This window comes from Ornithorhynchus anatinus, chromosome 18 (genome assembly GCF_004115215.2).
Source record: "Ornithorhynchus anatinus isolate Pmale09 chromosome 18, mOrnAna1.pri.v4, whole genome shotgun sequence".
NCBI lineage: Eukaryota > Metazoa > Chordata > Mammalia > Monotremata > Ornithorhynchidae > Ornithorhynchus > Ornithorhynchus anatinus.
Window position 1 is genome coordinate 11315508 of NC_041745.1, and position 20137 is coordinate 11335644.

Here is a 20137-nt window from a genome sequence, read left to right on the forward strand (position 1 = left end):
CTTCGGCGTGGGATACGGGCAAATGACTGTCAGTAGAAGGCAAGCGGTGATCTTACATTTGTACTTTGGGAAAACAGAGATTTCTGAAATGAATGCTATTTTAGAGTGATGAATCATTTTGGCTAGACAGTATAAATTTCAAACCCCAGAAAATAGCTATCAATCTATTATAGATGTTCATCATATTAAACTGACAGTCAGTTTGATTCACCAATCAAAAACAAGGTGTAATACATTAATGGCTCCAATCTGGTGAGAAAGGAATGAACTGCTCTTTTTTCTTTTTAATGGAATTTATTAAGCATTTACTATGTACCAGGGACTGTACTAAGCAATGGGGTAGATACAAGTCCGTCATGTTGGACAGAGTCTCTGTTCCACATGGGGCTTTCAGTCTTAGTCCCCATTTTACAGATGAGGTAATTGAGTCACAGAGAAGTGAAATGACTTGCCCAAGCTTACGCAGCAGACAAGTGGCAGGGCTGGAATTAGAATCCTCCTGACTCCTTGGCCCGTGCTCTATCCACAAGGCCACTGCTGTTTCTCCGTGCTTAGTACAGCGCTTGGCACATAGTAATTCTAATCCCGGCTCAGCCACTTGTCTGCTGTGTGATTTTAGACAAGTCACTTCACTACGCCTCAGTTCCCTCATCTGTAAAATGGGGATTGAGACTATGAGCCCCATGTGGGACAGGAACAGTGTCTAACCCGTTAGCTTGTATCCACCCCAGCGCTTAGGACAGAGCCTGGCACATAGTAAGTGTTTAACGAATGCCATTATTATTACTGTTATTATAGTAAACACTTAGCAAACTCCATGACTATTATATCTATCATTATTATGAAGATTTGCACGTTCAAAGCTGAGCTCAACTGGCTTCTCAGTGCATGTTATAGCCTGACTACCTTCTCTCCCTTGTAAGGTTTTGAACACCAAACACAGGACTCCAATGAGAGACTTGGGAAAATAGTAACCAGTTGGTAAACTCGACACAAATCACAGAAAACTACCGAATCTGATTTCTCACCTGTTTCCGTAGACAGCCTCGTTCTTGTGCTTCTTTTCTCAAAAATCATCCCTAAGGACTTCCCTTGCAGTAAAGGCAAATACTGGAAAGAAATCATAAAAAGAAAATTAGAAAATCCCTCACTGGCGGATGCTATTCCAGAGATAATGACGTGCTAAAATCTGCAGAATTCAAGCACCAAAATTCTCAGTGGCTTCAATTTGAGTGTTTCAGGTAGAAGTGTTTCCGTGCCCTAAAATGTCCAGACATGATGCCATTGCTTTTTTTTTTTTAATGGTATTTGTTAAGCGCTTACTATGTGTCAAAAACTGTTCTAAGTGCTGGGGTAGGTGCAAGTTGATTAGGTCAAACACAATCCCTGTCCCCTATGGGGCTCACGGTCTCAGTATGAGGGAGAACAGATATTGAATCCCCATTTTACAGTTGAGGAACTGAGATGAAGTGAAGTGAAGTGACCTTCTCCAAGGCACACTCAGCAAGCAATTGGCAGGGTCAGGATTAGAACCCAGGTCCCCTGGCTCCCAGGCCCATGCCCTTTCCACTAGGCCACACTGCTTCTTTTGACTCCTCACCTCAGGATTTTAATGAAGCTTGGGCTCTAAAAGAGCCACTGCTCTCTCGCAGTGTGGCTCAGTGGAAAGAGCCTGGGCTTCGGAGTCAGAGGTCATGGGTTCGAATCCCAACTCTGCTGCTTGTCAGCTGTGTGACTGTGGGCAAGTCATTTAACTTCTCTGTGCCTCAGTGACCTCATCTGTAAAATGGGGATTAACTGTGAGCCTCACGAGGGACAAACTAATGACCCTGTATCTACCCCAGCGCTTAGAACGGTGCTCTGCACATAGTAAGCGCTTAACAAATACCAATGACTGCACATCCTGCTGGTCTACCTGCAGCAACTGTCTCCCAGTTTGCAGTCAAGAATTCATCACACCCCATCTTTAAAACATTTCCTCTGCCCCTCGTTGCTTTCAGTTTTCTGAATTCAGCTCACCTTAAGGTTGCGTTCTTCTGCTGTCTTCTGTTCTATATAATCGATCCAAAATGATGATGGGGCAAAGCAGGTTGGTGTAGGCAACTCATTAAAACTGTCATGGGCCAAAGTAGGCAGAAAAGAAGACTTTGGGCCAGGAAGGGGTGTTAACTCACTGGGGGCCTATTCAATGTAGCATCTGGGAAGGGCGATACAAGAGACCCAATCTTAAATGCTTTCTTACTTTCTTCCTTCTCCCCATCTTTTTTTTTTCCTTAACCTTTGTTTTTAATCGGGCTCCCCTTATTGCTAGATTCAGCTCCCTCTTTTGGGGTTGCAAATATTCTGCCAAATAATTGGGGCAAATATGTGAGCTCGTTGTGGACAGGGAATGTGTCCATTTAGTGTCATATTGTGCTCTCTCAAGCACTTAGTACAGTATTCTGCACACAGTAGGTGCTCAATAAATGTGATCGAATGAATGAATGAGTCGATACAGTAATTGCCAACAGTGCGGATTTACATACCCAGTAGATATTCATTCGGTTGTATTTATTGAGCACTTACTGTGGGCAAAGCACCGTGCTAAGCGGTTGGGAGAGTACAATAAGACGGCAAACAGACACATTCCCTGCCCACAGCGAGCTCACAGTCTAGACATATCCCTTGTCGTTCTTTGGAATATTCCCGTCTGTCCTCAGACCAGCCTTTGTCCATTCAAAGACAGTGCATTCCCTCTGAATGAGTGGTTTGCTTATTGGCCATAATCTGGGCATTTGAGAGTTTAGAAACATATCTTTTTTTTCCATTTTCTTCCTTTTCTATATGGTTCTTAAAAGATAGTCTTTCTTGCCCCACCCAAGTGGGTTGAACAAACCCCAGATGGAAATTTTACATACCTCTCCTTTCTGCTTTATCCTGTGTTTCAGATCTGCAGATACCCAGAGAATGTACTTAATTTCTTCAGCGGTAAAATTTTTTAGGGTTAAGAGGTCACGCCCTTTCAGCCCCACATTATTTTGGATGGCTTGTCCACATCTGCATTAAGAAAAAAAGTCATTAAAAATAAATGCCATGCTCCAAAGTGATTTTTTTTTGGCTTTTCCTTCATAAAAGTCATGACAAATCCATGTGACTTCATGTAACTCCACTAAAATTAATGCATTTAGATACAACTGAGAAAGCTGCAATTGGAATTTTCGCAACCTGAGATTCCAGTGGTTATTAAAATTCGGGAAGAATGTGAAGGAAAAAGAGAGACAGAGGGACTCCTAGGCATATGAACCCAGAATCTGCTTAGAGCAAATTATAAGCAGGCTAACCACTCTATAAACCGGGCCAAAATTATTCCTCCATTACTCACAGTGTAGTTTCTGTAGACAGAAATGATTATTTTCTGTCAGGAGGAATTACACATTACCTAGGGCACATTTTGAGGCACTGCATTTATTAAATATTAATTTTTCCTTGGAAAAGGGACACCGCCACAAATGGACAACTGCAAAATCTTGGCCAAAGTACAAAGCGGTCTTTAGGTTTTTCTGCTTAATGGTATATGTTAAGCAGGTACTATGTGCGAAGCACTGTACTAAATATCGGGGTAGATTACAAATTAATGAGGTTGACCACAGCCCGTCTCCCACATGGGGCTCACAGTCTTCATCCCCATTTTACAGATGAGGTAACTGAAGCATAGAGAAGTGAAGTGACTTGCCCAGGGTCTCACAAGTAGAACCCAGGTCCTCTGACTCCCAGGCCTGGGGATCTTTCCACTGTGCCGCGCTGCTCCTCTTAGAGAAACGCTGAGGAGCAACTCTTCAAAGCAACCGAATACTTTGGCTACCTTTTAGAGCGATTTGGCCTGCAACATTTTTCTGGTGTTTGCGTGGGTGTTTGTGGGTACGTATGAGTGTGTGCAGACACTTTCAGGAATATATACAAACTTGAATACTTGAATATACCGCTACTCTTGGAAAATCACTCTTCCCATGTGGTTGAATGTCCAGATTTGGAATCAAAAGTGCCGTCTACACTATGCACGCTTAAAGACTGTCCTTTGCCTCTGTCATTTGACAGCTTGTTCGATTTTCAACTCTAGCTTCATAGCACACAGGTGACAGCCAGCAGAATAAAAGCCGGTCACATCATCTCTCTTCACTGCCTCCGACCAAGCTGCGAACACGATCGGTGGCATTTATCGAGCACTTTACCATGTGCACAGCACTGTCCTAAGCACTTTGGGAGAGGTCAGTACAATAAAGTTAGTAGAGACGTTCCTTGCTCACAGTGTGGAAGTGTCAACCTTTCATTTTGAGTGCGGGAGAGAGGACCGGCTAAGAGAAGACAGGTTTTCCAAGAGTTAACCGGGCCAGAAACCACCATTTTGGGTTCTTTCAGTCCTGACTGGAAGCTCCCGGGATGAACAAAGCCTGGAACGCCAGTCATGGCACTCTGGGGTCCCGTCCCTTCCGTGTCCCTGTGGAGCAACCATCTATGTTGCCAGGGGCCTTAACACCGTTTTTACTGAATGCTTACTGTATGCAGAACGTTGTCCTAAGCGCCGGCAGAGCACAACAGAACCTAGCTGGTAGCCATGTTCCTGGCCCACAAGGAACTTATCGTTTACAGGATAATCTCACTTAAAACAAAGATAAAAACACTGATTATTAAGCAAGCGATCGCTTGACAGGGCGACAAGATTTCAGATGGCAAGCACAAAAATAGGCTCATGTCCTATTTCAGGACTCTACTATTTCTGAGACATCTTGCATCAGTCAGTCAATCGTATTTATTGAGCGCTTACTGTGTGCAGAGCACTGTAGTAAGCGCTTGGGAGAGAACAATGTATCAGCTGCACAGTAGTCTATAGAAAGAAGAATATATGAGTAAAGGCTCCATGTGGGCAGGGAATGTACAGAGTACCCAACCCTGTTGTATTGTAATAATAATAATAATGCTGGTATTTGTTAAGCGCTTACTATGTGCGGAGCACTGTTCTAAGCGCTGGGGTAGACAAAGAGGAATCAGGTTGTCCCACGTGGGGCTCACAGTCTTAATCCCCATTTGACAGATGAGGTCACTGAGGCACAGAGAAGTTAAGTGACTTGCCCACAGTCACACAGCTGACAAGTGGCAGAGCTGGGATTCGAACTCATGACAAAGAGCTTGGTACAGTGCTCTGCACAAAGTAAGCACTCAAAAAATACCATTGATTGATTGACTGATTGGAGAAACCTCCTAGAGAGAGGAGAATTTCCCTGTTTCCTCGCTGAATGTTGCGCTTTCATTACCTTCTGACCCACCAGGCATTGAGTGAGCTGGCATATATCACTCAAGGTATTTTCCTCAAGGGTGAAAAAGTAACTTGGATGTGAGTGATGGCATCGCTACCACAAGATATTAATATTCACCAAGGCTCAGGGGAGATGTTGAGTTATGTAGTCATAAAGGGTAGAATAAAACCTCCAGCCTTTTCCTGGGTCAGGGAGCCTTGGGCGAACTCTAATCCAAAACTGGGGTCTTCCTTCTTCCCTCATAAGACCCTCTGCTTGTGCTGCTGCTGATTCATAATGTGAATGCAATGATTTCCAGCAGTTTCCTGTGGGTAGAACACGGGCCTGGGAGTCAGAATCCCCTGAGTTCTCATCCCAGCTCCTCCACTTGAGCGCTGTGCGACCTTGGGTCACTTCACTTCTTTGTGCCTCAGTTACCTCATCTGGAAAATGGGGATTAAGACGGTGACCGCCGTGGGCCGTGGGCCGAGTCCAAGCCGACTGCCTTGTGTCGACCCCAGAGCTTAGAACAGCGTCTGACACATAGAAAGTGCTTCATAAATTCCACAGTTATTATGATTATTATTACAGGGTGCAAGTGTTTGTGGTAGGTGTGTATGTGTGTGCGAGTGCAGGGCCAATAACATTAACAAAATAATAGCGATAAATGCTTCCGGGATTCCTTAAAATGATCTCACTGGGCAGACGGGGCCTTCCTCCCCCTCCTCAGTCCACCCAAAGTAATCCGTGCTATGTATTGAGCACTCACTGTGCGCAGAGCAGTGGACTAAACCCTCAGAACAGCTCTAGAGTAGAGCTGTGAGAAGCTATCTATTCTACTCCTCTAGCCCCAGGCAGGCAGAGCTCTGTTTTCCCCCTCTCTGAGCACAGTGCTCGTCGCAAAGTAAGCACTTAATGAGTGCCGTTGCTGTGGCTGTCACATCCATATCCAAGGAGGCAGATTCAATAAGGCTCAAGAGAGGGAGGAATGAAGGGGGAAGCAAAGAAAGGGGAGGGGAGGGATGGAAAGAGAGAAGGAGGGAGAGAGCAAGGAGAAGACCCAGGAGCTAAGGAGCGGGTTTTAGTGGTTAGAGCCCAGGCCTGGGAGTCAGAAGGACCTGGGTTCTAATCCCGGCTCCACCACTTGTCTGCTGTGTAACCGTGGGCAAGTCACTTCACTTCTCTGGGCCTTAGTTACCTCATATGTAAAATGGGGATTAAGACTGTGAGCCCTATGTGGAACAGGGACTGTGTCCAACCTGATTATGTACCCCAGCGCTTAATACAGTGCCTGGCACATAGTAAGCATTTAACAAATACTATTATTCTCATTATTGAAGGAGGCTCGCTCATCCCAGACATAAAACCCCCACTCTTCCCTCCACCGCTATTTGGGGCTTGGCAGCTTCTGTTTCATGACCCCAGAAAATTTTCCACCACTTCAGATGGAGAAAATAAGCTTTCTACCCATTAACCATATTTTTGTTGTCTTTGGTGGTGACTCTCTTTTCATAACTGGTTGCTTAGGAACATTTGTTCCTCAGGACAAGGTAAAGTAAAGCTGTCTCTGGGAGTTAAGAGAAATGGAACAAGACCATGGCTACAACTCAAAATTCTGTGAATCCTTAAAATCCATAGCCAGGAAAGGACCTTTCCAAGAAAGTGTGAGTTAATGCCTGAAGTCGTTACCACGTTTTTGTTTTTTTTTAGTGGTGTGTGTTAAGTACTTCCTATGGGCCAGGCACTGTACTGAGCACTGGGGTAGATAGAAGCTAATCAGGTTGGACACAGTCTTCATCCCCGTTTTATAGATGAGGTAACTGAGGCCCAGAGAATATTAACAATAATAAGGGCATTTGTTAAGTGCCATGTGCCAAGCACTGTTCTAAGCGCTGGAAGTGAAGTGAACTTGCCCAAGGTCACACAACAGAGAAGTGGCAGAGATGGGATTTAACCCAAGGCCTTCTGACTCCCAGGTCCAGACGCTTTCCACTGGGCCATGCTACTTCCCAGGAACCATTCTCTGGTATTCATCATGCATTTCCTCTCTTTTCCAACTGTCAGCTCGGAGAGTGGTTTGCAAACTGAAGCTACGCATCTGAGTGCCCAGTAAATACCAACTGATTGATAGACTGGTTGATTGAAGGATGTAGGGCCATCCCAGAGAGCAGGGATCGTGCCCATCATCTCGACTACAGTGGGCTCCCCCAAGCGCTTAATACAGTATACATCAACATTGACTGATGAACTGCAGTCCAGGTGTTCCAAAACAACGCTGTAACATTTAATCGCTGAAATCCTTCAGCATATAACTTGAAGGGGGGAAGAAAACCTGCTTTTCACTAGGTTTCTGTTTGTGAGCCAGATGTCTAATTTTAGTTGGGCGAGCATGTTGAGAAATCCTCCATCGGGCTTGTGTCCATTTTGAGAATCAGATTCTGTCAGCTCGGTCGGGGTTTGTATTTAAATACAAGGGCCACTTCCAGATTTAGGACGATTTGGGTTTTAAAATAAAGGTACTCTTTTAAATTCCCCCAAAAGAGATATAAAATTCAGTTCAGGCCATTTCTTCCAAAACCCCCGGCCTCAGGTTAAGAATGGACCAGCCCAAAGGTGATTGAAAGGGTCATCATCATTAACTTCAGAATTTATGGAGCTCCTGCTGGGTGCAGACCACTCAGCTGGAAGAGCACTGTGAATCTGGAAAGAACCTGGACCTCGGAGTCAGAGGACTTGGGTTTTAATCTTGCGACTTGGGTTTTAATCCTGCTTCTGCCGATTGCTCTCGATAAATATCAGCAATTCGTCTGCCCTCCCTCCGTTCCTCCCACACTCCCCCTGCCGTTCCCATGCACTACGAAAGCAGTCTAAAGATGCAAGTTTCCCTGGGAGAAACTGGGGTTTGGGTGTGTGGGGGGAAGCAATAACCCCTCAGCACCTTAAAGGAGACATTACTAGAATATGAGTGTTGTATCATCCTTCACTGGCACGTCCTACCAGCTCCAACTTTCCATTAGGACCCAGCAAAACTCAGCCTCCCAATGTGTGTCTCCACCTGGAGTCATGGAAGGCCAGTTTGCTTACTGTGATCCAAACGGCTTCTTTATCCCCGGGTAGTAATGTCCAAATAACAGGAAATCTCACAGGACGCACGTTCCCGTTTTCACATCCCCGACAATGGCCTATTAACATTCCACTCGGCTTCACCGCTTCCTCCGCGATGATTAGAGGACCCGTCGAAAGCAATCGAGCCCCGTTTCGGGAAATATGGTAAACAGCGGCATATTTCATCGGGCAATGGCACTTCCCCCAGCCTTCATCCCCACGGCGGTGAAAAAGTCTAAATGATCTGTCAGATTCTGACACGTTCTATTTCCTGGTGGGTCGAGAAGGGGGTTGGATCCCCTGGGAGGTCATGGGTTCCACGTTTTTCATCTGGGCGCCTGCCCTCTCCTTAATGCAAATTAAGGAGAAGCAGCATGGCCTAGTGGAAAGAGCCGGGGCCCGGGAGCCAGAAGGACCTGAGTCCTAATCTCGGCTCTGCCACTTCTCTGCTACGTGACCTTGGGCAAGTCACTTGGCTTCTCTGGGCCTCAGTTCCCTCACCTGGAAAATGGGGATTAAGACTGAGCCGAAGACAGCGTGACCTAGTCGAAAGAGTATGGGCCTGGGAGTCAGAGGACCCAGATTCTAATCCTGGTTCCACCACATTATAGTAATAATAATAGTAAATGGTACTTGTTAAGCGCTTACTGTGTGTCAGGCACTGTGCTAAGGGCTGGGGTGGGTACAAGCCAATCAGGTTGGACACAGTCCCTGTCCTACGAGGGGTTCACAGTCTCAATCTCCATTTTAGAAGCGAGGTAGCTGAGGCCCAGAGAAGTGAAGTGACTTGTCCAAGGTCACACAGCAGACAAGCGTGGAGCCTAGCTGGGATCAGAACCCTTGACCTTCTGACTCCCAGGCCCAGGCTCTAATGATCCATTCAGCCGATCAGGGACTTAGTCGGGGAAGGAGTCTTGGAGGCGATGTGATTTTTAGTAAGACTTTGTAGGTGGGGAGAGCTGGAGTCTGACAGACATGACGTGGGAGGGAGAGGCCATCCATAAAGTCGGATTCGCTTTGAGATACTTTCATCCACACCATTGGAGGCTGAAAGTCAATTCCAATTCTCCACCACCTCTAGCCCTATCCCACCCCAGAGAAATCCATTCGCTTGGGAAAAAGTTGTTTTTCCACAGCTTTCGAAGCAAACCATTCCAGGCCAACTTATCAGTGGAAGAAAAGCGAGAAACAATGGTTTGCTGGGTTGAATTCCTTTCCTGTTTATGGCTCTCAGGCAGACCTGCCCTGCTTGCTAAAGGGAATCCTTCACTGCTTTCCCCAAACATACGAAATAATAGCCAAGAAAGCCTCACAGTTTGGCACAAATCTACCTAACGTCTGTGCCCCAAACTCGGATCATGCCATGAATTCCTTAATCCGGAGCCAGGAGTATCTTTCGGCTCTTTCTAAAGGATGCCGGCTCCACTACCTGTCTCCTGTGTGACCTCTGGCAAGTCACTTTAACTTCTCTGAGTCTCTGTTTCCTCAACTGTAAAAACGGAGATTCAATCCCTGTTCTCCCTCCTCCTTCAACCCACTAGCCACCTGTGGGACAGGATTGTGTCAGATCCCACTAACTTATCAGTTGATTATCTACCCCAGCACTTATTACAGTGCTTGGCATATTGTAGGCACTTAAATGCCCCCATCATTACCATGGCCCTTTTCCTCCTTCTGAATGCACACTGTCCCACTCTAATCAGACTGACCCCCTCGTAGCGTGCAGTGGTGAAAAGTCAAATTTTCAGTTTATTAACATGATAATAATAACTGTGGTATCTGTTAAGCGCTTACTGTGTGCCAAGGCACCATTCTAAGCGCTGGAGTGGATATAAGCAAATCAGGTTGGACCCAATCCCTGTCCCACATGGGATTTACAGTCTTAATCCCCGTTTCCAGCGCTTAGAACAGTACCTGGCACATAGTAAGCGCTTCACAAATTCCATCATTATTTTACCGATGAGGTAACTGAGGCCCAGAGAAGTGAAGCGACTCATCTAAGGTCACACAGTGACGGAGCAGAATGCCTAGAACCCAAGGCATTCTGACTCTCAGGCCCAGGGCCTTTCCACTGGGCCATGCTGCTTCTCTGATATCTGAGATGTCTGCTGTCTGTGGGAAAGACCCCTCAGTTGCCATTTGGAGAATTTCCTCCAAGGGCTCTTCCTTCTGCAGTGTTCTTAGTGGTGGTTTACTTGTTCTGCTGTCTGTCTCCCCCCACATAGACTGTGAGTTCACTGTGGGCAGCGATTGTCTCTCTTTATTGATGTATTGTCCTTTCCCAAGCTCTCTGCACACAGTAGGCGCTCTGCACACAGTAAGCGCTCAATACATACGACTGAACAAATGAATGAATGTTCCCCGAAGGTGGAGGAGGCCAAGCGGGCTCACTGGTGCCCGACTGCACATTCAGTGGCTTTCTGGGATTGTGAAGGGGGGCATCGTACGCCCCTTTGCCACCCGGTTGTGCCCCGAGACTTGTTCGTGCTGCTGGTCGTCAGGCAGTTGCAGAATGGAATTGGGCATCGCTCTCCCACCTCTCCCCCCGGCTACAAATAGATGCTAACCATTCTGGACTGGGTGTACGTTTGGTTGTAGGAAGTAGTTACTTGGAGGAAGGGTGGAGGAGCTAGCCGATAAAAGAGATATCTTAGGAGAGACGCCCCAAGGAATAAAATGCCTATATTTTTTCACGTAAAATGCCTCGGCAAAGCTGTGAAATAGCTAAATCACCTTCTTTTGTATGCTGTGTGGGGGAATAGCATCTTTTTATATTTTATGTGTGTGGGTGTATTTATTTCTCCGTATTTCTATTTTATTTTTTTTTAAGTGTTTACCATGTGGCAGGCACTCTACTGAGCTCTAGGGTAGATACAAGCTAATCAGGTTGGACACAGTCTATGTCCCACATGGGGCTCAAAGTCTTAATCTCCGTCTTTCAGATAAGGTAACAGAGGCCTAGGAAAGTGAAGTGACTTGCCCAAGGTCACACAGCAGACAAGCAGCATAGCCGGGATTAGAACTCAGGTTCTTCTGACTTCCAGGCCCATGTTCTATCCACTAGGCCACACTCTAGAGATATATATCTACACACATACCCACCGTAAGCCCGTTGTGGGCAGGGACTGTCGCTGTTTATTGCTGTGTTGTACATTCCTAAGCGTTTAGTACATTGCACACTGTAAGTGCTCAATGAATGAATGAATGATGAATGAAGTTGCTGCTGTATATAGCCACATGGCCTAGTGCACGGCCCTGGAAATCAGAGGGCCTGGGTTCTAATCCCAGCTCTGTCACCCGCTGTGTGACCTTAGGCAACTCACGTCGCTTCTCTGCGCCTCAGTTTTCTTATCTGTAAAATGGGGATTAAATATCACTTCTCCCTTCTACTTAGTCCGTGAGTTCCATGTGGGACAAAGCCTCTGCCTGGATTAATGATAATAGCAAAGATAATTGTGGTGTTAGTTAAGCACTTACTATGTGCCAAGCTTGATGACCTTGTTTTTACCCTGGCATTGGACATCTGGTAAACCTTAACAAACGCCACAGTTCTCATCATCGTAGTTCACTAATCCATGGGGAATGTAATATAATTTTGAAAGTTTGGGCAGAATGAGTGCAGCCTTTTTTACTGATTGGGCTTCTGTGTTCTCTAGTTTTTTGGTGTCCTCTGAGCAAGGTATCATCATAATAATACGAAGTACGGCCTTTGTTAAGTGCTTACTATGTGCCGGGCACCATACTGAACTTCTTCAATCAGTCAGTCAGTCATATTTATTGAGGATTTACTGTGTTCAGAGCAATAATAATAATAATAATAATGAAGACATTTGTTAAGCCCTATGTTGAGCAGGCTTCTAAACCCTGGGGTAGATACAAGCTAATCAGGTTGGACTCAGCGTCCGTCCCACATGGAGCTCACGGTCCTAATCCCCATTTTCCAAATGAGGGAACTGAGGTCCGGAGAAGTAAAGTGACTTGCCCAAGATCACACAGCAGACACATGGCGGAGCCGGGATGAGAACCCAGGTCCTCTGACCCCCAGGCCGGTGCTCTAACCACTGAGCCATGCTGCTGCTCCGGGTGATACCCTGTTTGTTAGCATGTTAATCCAAATCTCCAATTGGTTCTTCCTATATTTTCACTGCCCAGTGCGGCTAGGAAAGCAAAACGGTTAGTGTCAAAAGAAGTGAAATCTTGACAGCTCCACGCAACAGCTTACTTGGGGACAGCTGCAAAATGGGGATTAAGACAGTGAGCCCCACATGGGCCAGGGACTGGGTCCAATTTGACCTGCTTGCATTCACTCCAGCGCTTAGAACAGTGCCTGGCACATAGTAAGCGCATAACAAATATCAGTTATCATTATTATTTAGAGAGAAGGTCACCTGGTTTTCCAGGGGCATATGGCAGGTCAACAACATACTGCCTCAAGGATGGCAAAGGAAGTTAAATTGTAACCTCCAGAACAAACAGAGGAGGCAAATAGAAGCCGGTTTTTCGAAGGGCTGAGGTCCGCCCCAGCCCACAAAGAGCAAAGGTTCCAAGTATTAGTGAAGTTAGGCTCCTCTTTATTTGACTAGCTCTTAGTAACCCAATCCCCTTGGACTTTGCAAAAACTAGTTTCCATCCAGATTGTGGTCACAAAAGTCTCTATAACAGCATGAAGTAGATGTTCCTTGTCAATTATTTCCAGGCTTCATTAACTTGGATTTCCACTCAGTAATCTCCCCTGCTCCCCAATCTCAGGCTCGATACCGTTAAAGAAAACCCAGCATTTTTCTACAGTGCCCTCTTTGCAACTCAAATGGCCGTCCCGCTAAGGAGAACCCCTGTTCATTCATTCGGTCATATTTACTGAGTGCTTACTGTGCACGGAGCACTGAACTAAGCGCCCGGGAGAGTACGATACAACAATGAACAGACATGTTCCCTGCCCACAGCGAGTTTACGGTCTAGAGGGATGAGAGTTACTCCTTTCAAACAGCATTCCCACTGTAAATGCACCCGCCAAGAAATCTTTAACTGTCCCCTCTTCTTCCCTTTGGGGTGCAAGACTTTAAGGGGGTACACTTTCTGATTTAATCAGACTCATGTTTAAAGCATCCTTTAATGATGTTAGTTGTGAAACATTTACTATATGCCAAGCGCTGTTCTAAGTGCTAGGGTAGATACAAGCTCATCAGAATGGACACAGTCCGTGTCCCACGTGGGGCTCGCAGTCCAAGTAGGAGGGAGAACAGATAGTGAATCCCCATTTTGCAGATGAGGGAACAGAGGGCCAGAGAAGTTAAGTGACTTGCCCAAGGTCACACAGCAGGCACACGGCGGAGCCAGGATCAGAACCCAGGCTCACGCTCTTTCTGCTAAATGACACTGCTCCTCGTAATAGTGATATTCATGTGCTTCCTCTGTGCTGAGCCCTGCAATCAGTACAAGATCATCAGGGCAGACATAGTCCCCTTGCCACATGGGGCTCACAGTTTAAGTGGAGGAATAAGTATCGATTCCCCATTTTACAGTTGAAGAAACTGAGGCACAGAGAAGTGACATCACTTGCCTAAGACCACACAGCAGGCAAGTGGCAGGGCCGGAATTAGAACCCAGACCCCCTGACTCCCAGGCCCGGGCCCTCGCCAAATGGCTATACTGTTCCTTGGTCTTGTGGTTATGAGTCTGAAGTCAGTTTTGAAGTTCTGACAGGCCCCAGGTAGCTTCTCGAGAGGGATGGATTATCAAGCCTTTTCAGAAAAATCCAAACTCAAGGGTCATATAGAAATTTGTTGCTTTAATTTTATAAAGTCAGGTGATTGGAGTGGATTCGTAGAATCTGAAGCTCTCCAAAACTTCCAGTATATCTTCTCTATACTTCAGGCTGAACCCTCGGCATAGATGATTTAAAGAGGGGCTCGGAAAGGAAAGAATATTTCAAACACAAACATCAAATGGAATTTCAGATGGCAGTCTCAAAGGAGAGCGCAAAATGACTCCTGGAATCCTTAGAGGAGGCGTTTTCCCTGGGCATTCTGCTGCAAAGTCTAGTTTCTTTCGGGTTTGTTTAGATTTACGACGATTTCCGAAAGAAAGATGAATTGAGAGCCAATACTTACCGAAAATTTCGCACCAGGCGTGTGTTGCCATTTCGGAGAGCAGTTCTAGCCAACAGGGTCCTCAGATGAAACAGCATCTTCTTCCCGAAACGAGGGGTGATTCTTGATTATCCCCGAGACCCTCGCTAGCTCTGTAACCACCTGAAGTGGAGAATGCCTCGTATTTCAACAAAAGGGGGTGTCACTATGGGATCACCTTATCTGCCTGGCCTCATCCAGAGACTGCTCTGCAGGGTTTAGGTTGCGTTTGTACTTTAGTCCAAATTCCAGGAGGGTGGGTTGTTTTGTTATTTTTTTTATTTCAAATGTATCCTATTGCACAACTCTGGGTCAGTTTCAGCAGCAAAGCCAAGTTTCTCCCCACTATTTGAATTACAACCTCGTTTTCATATAATAATTCCTAATTATGGCATTTGTTAAGCACTTACTCGGCATCAATTAAATACCAATCAATGGTATTTATCAATACTAAAATAATAATGATGATGATGATGGTATTTGTTAAGAGCTTACTATGTAACAGGCACTGTACTGAGCACTGGGGTGGATACTAGCAAATCGGTTGGTCATAGTTCCTGTCCCACGTGGGACTCATAGTCTCAATCCCCATTTTCCAGATGAGGTAACCGAGGCCCAGAGTAGTGAAGTGACTTGTCCAAGGTCACACAGCAGACAAGTAGCAGAGCCGGGATTAGAACCCAAGGAAGGATTCACCAGGTCCTCCCCACCCCCATTCATACACCAGGATCCCCAGTTAGGGTCTGAACTGGGGATGGACCAAGTGGTTAACGCCATCCGTCCATCAGTCAGTGGTATTTATCGAGAGCTTACTGTGTGCCTAGCAGTGTACTGAGGGCTTGGGAGAGTATGGCCTAGTGGATAGAGAATGAGCCCGGGAGTCAGAAGGACCCGGGTTCTAATCCCGGCTCTGCCGCTTGTCTGCTGTGCGACCTTGGGGAAGTCACTTCACTTTTTTGGGTCTCAGTTACTCCACCTGTAAAATGGGGACTAAGACTGTGAGCCCCATGCGGGACAGGGGCTGTGTCCAACCCAGTTTGCTTTTATCCACCCCAGCGCTTAGTACAGAGCCTGACACATAGTAAGTGCTCAGCAAATACCACAATTATTATTATTGGTACTCCTTGGGAGCCTAGCATCTGTTCAGCCTGATTACCTTGTATCTACCCCAGGGCTTAGTACAGTGCTTGGCACATAGTAAGTGCTTAACAAATACCACAATCATCATCATTATTATTATAAACCCTCGGGGTACTAGGTTCCTTTTCTGTGACTCTGCCCCATGGGGACTAGTATGTATACAAAGTGCAGGTCAAGTGTTCCAAACATATTAAAAAACAATATAAACCAACAGGTCGTAAAACTTATTGCTGCTCTAAGGGCCTTCTCTCTCTAGTTAAAAATTACATCGTGTTTGTTCAAGGCAAACAGAGGCATCTAAAGAAGTCCCCCCCCCCACCACATTTTTCAAAAACAGGTTTTGCCAATAAACCCCCCAAAAGTTGATTTTACAGAGCTTAGGAGCTTCAGGCTCAGCGCGGTCATTTTCCTTGTAGGTAGCTTCTATCTACCCCAGTGCTTAGTACAATGCCTGGCACATAGTAAGTGCTTAACAAATACCATAAAAAAAAGTCCAGGTGACGGAAACATTTGCAGATCTGTGGAAGAATATTTTTTACTGGTCTGTGCTTGCTCTACCCACCGTGGCTCCAGGGACACCGGGGAAGAAGGGGAAAATTGCAGATAGTCTTGTGGGTGGCACAGGGATGTACAACAGTGAGAAACAGCGGGGCTTAGTGGAAAGAGCTCGGGCTTGTGAGTCAGGAGATGAGGGTTCTAATCCTGGCTCTGCCACTTGTCTGCTCTGTGAGCTTGGGCAAGCCACTTCACTCCTCTGGGACTCAGTTCCCTCATCTGGAAAATGGGGATAAAGACTCTGAGGTCCATGGGACAGGGACTGGGTCCAACATAATTCGCTTGAATCTACCCCAGCACTCAGTACCGTGTCTGGCACATAGTAAGCGCTTAACAAATACCACATTTCCCCTAGGACACACAGCAGACAGGTGGTGGAGCAGCGATTAGAACCCAGGTCCTTCTGACTCCCAGGCCGGGGCTCTATCCCCTAGGCCATGCTGCTGCTGGACGTCCGAACTGATGTTAAATCAAACTGCTTACGGTGTCTCCTAGAGTCCAGGAACGAGTGCCCCCTCAAGCCTCCAATTTGAATGTTAATTCTCCTTCATCAAGTTCTTCAGTCAGTCCTATCGATCGATTGTGTTTATTGAGCGATTACTGCAGGAAGCTTACCAAGCGCTTGGGAGAGTTTAGTATAACGGTGCTCTGCGCTCTGATTTTCCTCTCTGCCCTGTGATTTGGCAAAGTGAACTTGGCAACTGGCAATAACCTTTAACTTTAGGAGGGGAGGGTAATTTAAACTTTATATTATGTTCAGTTGTTTACTTACCGGCTTCTTTGATTGTACTTTCTCTTTTCATCAATATCTGCTTTGTCTCCTTTTGATCCAAGTGGCTAAATGATTAGGAAGTCAAGAGACTTAAAGGGACAAGCATCCATCTTAGTAAGACCCCCCCCCCGCCCCCAAGTGCCCCTTTAAAATTAAAATAACTCACCCAATCACCACCAGGATTTTTATTCGGTGGTGGGAGCCAGAGGACGTGGGCTCTGATCCCAACTCTGCCGCTTGTCTGCTGGGTGACCTTGGACAAGTCACTTCACGTCTCTGGGGCTCAGTTAATAATAATAATGATGTTGGTATTTGTTAAGCGCTTACTATGTGCCGAGCACTGTTCTAAGCGCTGGGGTAGATACAGGGTAATCAGGTTGTCCCACGTGAGGCTCACAGTTAATCCCCATTTTACAGATGAGGTAACTGAGGCACAGAGAAGTGAAGTGACTTGCCCACGGTCACACAGCTGACAAGTGGCAGAGCCGGGATTCAAACTCATGACCTCTGATTCCCAAGCCCGTGCTCTTTCCACTGAGCCATGCTGCTCTCAGTTCCCTCATCTGCAAAATGGGGATTAAGACTGTGACTGCCCCACCTGGCACAACCTGATAACCTTGTATCTACCCCAGTGCTTAGAACAGTGCTTGGCTCATAGTAAGCCCTTAACAAATGCCATCATCATTAGCATTATTATTATTATGTATATGCATTAGTGCTAAAAACAGAGTCAGGAATAGACCTGTCATTCGCAAGGACAGTTCATCAGTGGTATTTATAGAGCGCTTACTGGTAGTGCTGACTGTTGGGCAGAGCACTTGGGAGGGGACAGTTGAGCTAGCGGATACGACCCCTGCCCTCAAAGAGCTTACGGTTTAGCAGGGGGGACCGGCACAAAAATATATTGCGGGAACGGAGGGGAAGCAATAGAGTATAATGCTATGGGCATAAGTGGCACGAAGGAGTTGGGGAAAAGATGGCAGGGGAGGGAGGAGAGAATATCCAGTCATTCATTCTTTTTCACCTCTCTTCTCTCCCTTTTCCTGTCTTCTCTTCCCTCCCTCCTTGGTCTCCTCTCCTTTTCCTCTCTTGTCTCCCTTCACTCTCTTCCCTGTTCTCTCTCTTCCTTCTCTTCCATCCCTCCTCCTTCTCCTCTCCTTTTTCTCTCGTCTCCCTTCAGTCTCTTCCCTCCTTCTTCCCTTCCTCTTTTCTCTCCCTTTTCCTTTCTTCTCTCCTTCTCTCCTACCCCCTCCCTTCCTCCTCCCCTTCTTCCTTACCCTCCTCCTCCTTCCCTCTCCCCCTCTGCTGCTGCTGCTGGCATTCGTTCAGCGCTTACTGATGTCGAGCACTGTACTAAGCGCCGGGGTGGATCCAAGGCCCACGTGGGGCTCACGGTCCTAGTCCCCATTTTCCAGAGGAGGGGACTGAGGCCCAGAGAAGGGAAGTGACTCGCCCAAGGTCACCCAGCGGACGAGAAGCAACGTGGCTCAGCGGAAAGAGCCCGGGTTTGGGAGTCAGAGGTCATGGGTTCTAATCCGCACTCTGCCGCTTGTCAGCTGTGTGACCTCGGGCAAGTCACTTCCCTTCTCTGGGCCTCCGTTACCCCATCGGTAAAATGGGGACTAAGACCGTGAGCCCCACGTGGGACGTCCTCATTACCTTGGATCTCCCCCAGCCTTTAGGACAGTGCCCGGCACCTAGTAAGTGCTTAACAAATACCAACATTATCATCATTATTATTAAGTGGCGGTGTAGGATTAGAACCCAGGTCTCTCCAGGGCACTCCCAGGGCCGTGTCCTTTCTCCCAGGCCATGCTCTCCCTCCTCCTCCTCCTCCTCTCTCTTTCCCTGTTTTGTTGTCCGGGTCCCCCGTCTAGCCCGTGAGCCCGTCGTGGGGCAGGGATGGTCTCTGTTGCCCAATTGCACATTCTGAGCGCTTAGCACATAGTCGGCGCTCAATCAGGATGGATGGATGGATGGATGGATGGATGGATGGATGGATGGATGGATGGATGGATGGATGGATGGAGTCCTCTGTCTCCCCCCCCCCCCCCCCCGCGGCCGTTCCCGCCGTGTCCTCCCTCTGCGCCTGCGCCGCGGCCCGGACTAGCGCGGCGCCGCTCTGGCCGGCAGGGGGCGCCGGCCCCCTCCGCTCGCTCCCTCGGGGCCCCGCCCCCCTCCGGGCCCCGCCCCCCCGGGCCCCGCCCCCCCCGGGCCCCCGCCGCCGTGACCCCGCCCCCCTAACCCCGGTGCGGCGACGCCCATTGGGCGGCCCCCGTTGCCCCTGGCGGCCCCGTGTTGTCTTCCGGGCCGGTGGGCGCCGCGGCTGCGGGGGTCGGGGCCGGGGGGGGGGGGCTCCCGGGCTTAGGCTCCCCCACACCCCGCCATGGGCGACCCCGCCCGGGCCGCCCCCCACCCCGTGCCCGGTGAGTGCCGCCGCCCCCCCCCTCCCCGGGACCCCCTCGCCCCTCCCTACAGCCCCTCCACCCCGTGGACCCTCCCCCCGCGGGACTCCCCTCCCAGGACCCCCCCTCCGCACAACCCCTCTCCCCCAGGACCCCCCTCCTTACAGCCCCTTTCCCCCAGGACCCCCTTCCCCCCTAGGATCCCCCCTCCCTACGGCCGCTCCCCCCCAGGACCCCCTTCCCCCCCAGAACCCCTCCCCCTACAGCCCCTCCCCCCCAGGACCCCCCTCCTTAAGCCCCTTCCCCCTTACAGCCCCTCCCTCCCAGGACCCCCCTCCCTAAAGCCCCTTCCCCCCCAGGACCCCCCTCCCTAGGCCTCTTCCCCCCAGGACCCCTCTCCCTCCAGCCCCCCTCCCCGGGACCCCTTCCCCCCCAGGACCCCCCCTCCCTACAGCCCCCCCCCCGCGGGACCCTCCCCCCTTCACCTCCCTCCCCAGACACCCCCCCCCCCCCCCGGGACCTTCCCCCCGCATTTTCCAGCTGCGGGAACTGGAGCACAGAGAAGTCAAGTGCCTTTCCCAAGGTGGCCCAGCAGACGAGTGGGGGACCCGGGATTAGAACCCGGTGCCTTCCGACTCCCAGGCCTCCGCCCTATCCAGCGGTTCGTGCCGCTTCTGTACACTTCCCCAAGTGGCCCAGGGAGGATTCTGCTTTTTCTCGTAGCACGGTGGAGTTTCTAACATCGAATCCATTCGCATTTAA

The 20137-nt window shown here is 48.3% G+C and overlaps 2 protein-coding genes across 2 annotated transcripts in view; one reads left to right on the forward strand and one right to left on the reverse strand.

The window, feature by feature from the left end:
* The window catches only part of OTC (ornithine transcarbamylase), a 29615-nt gene extending 14890 nt beyond the window's left edge, over positions 1 to 14725 (reverse strand). Inside the window, exons 1-3 of the mRNA XM_007667259.3 lie at positions 14486 to 14725; positions 2898 to 3036; positions 1029 to 1110 (exon numbers count right to left, since the gene is read on the reverse strand). Of these exons, the coding sequence (XP_007665449.1) occupies positions 1029 to 1110; positions 2898 to 3036; positions 14486 to 14562 (298 nt within the window). The 5' untranslated portion in view covers positions 14563 to 14725. The remainder of the gene's footprint in view (positions 1 to 1028; positions 1111 to 2897; positions 3037 to 14485) is intronic.
* A 4652-nt stretch (positions 14726 to 19377) lies between these two features.
* Positions 19378 to 20137, forward strand: part of RPGR (retinitis pigmentosa GTPase regulator) — a 39401-nt gene continuing 38641 nt past the window's right edge. Inside the window, exon 1 of the mRNA XM_029046565.2 lies at positions 19378 to 19396. The gene's annotated coding sequence lies outside the window, so the exon portion shown is untranslated. The remainder of the gene's footprint in view (positions 19397 to 20137) is intronic.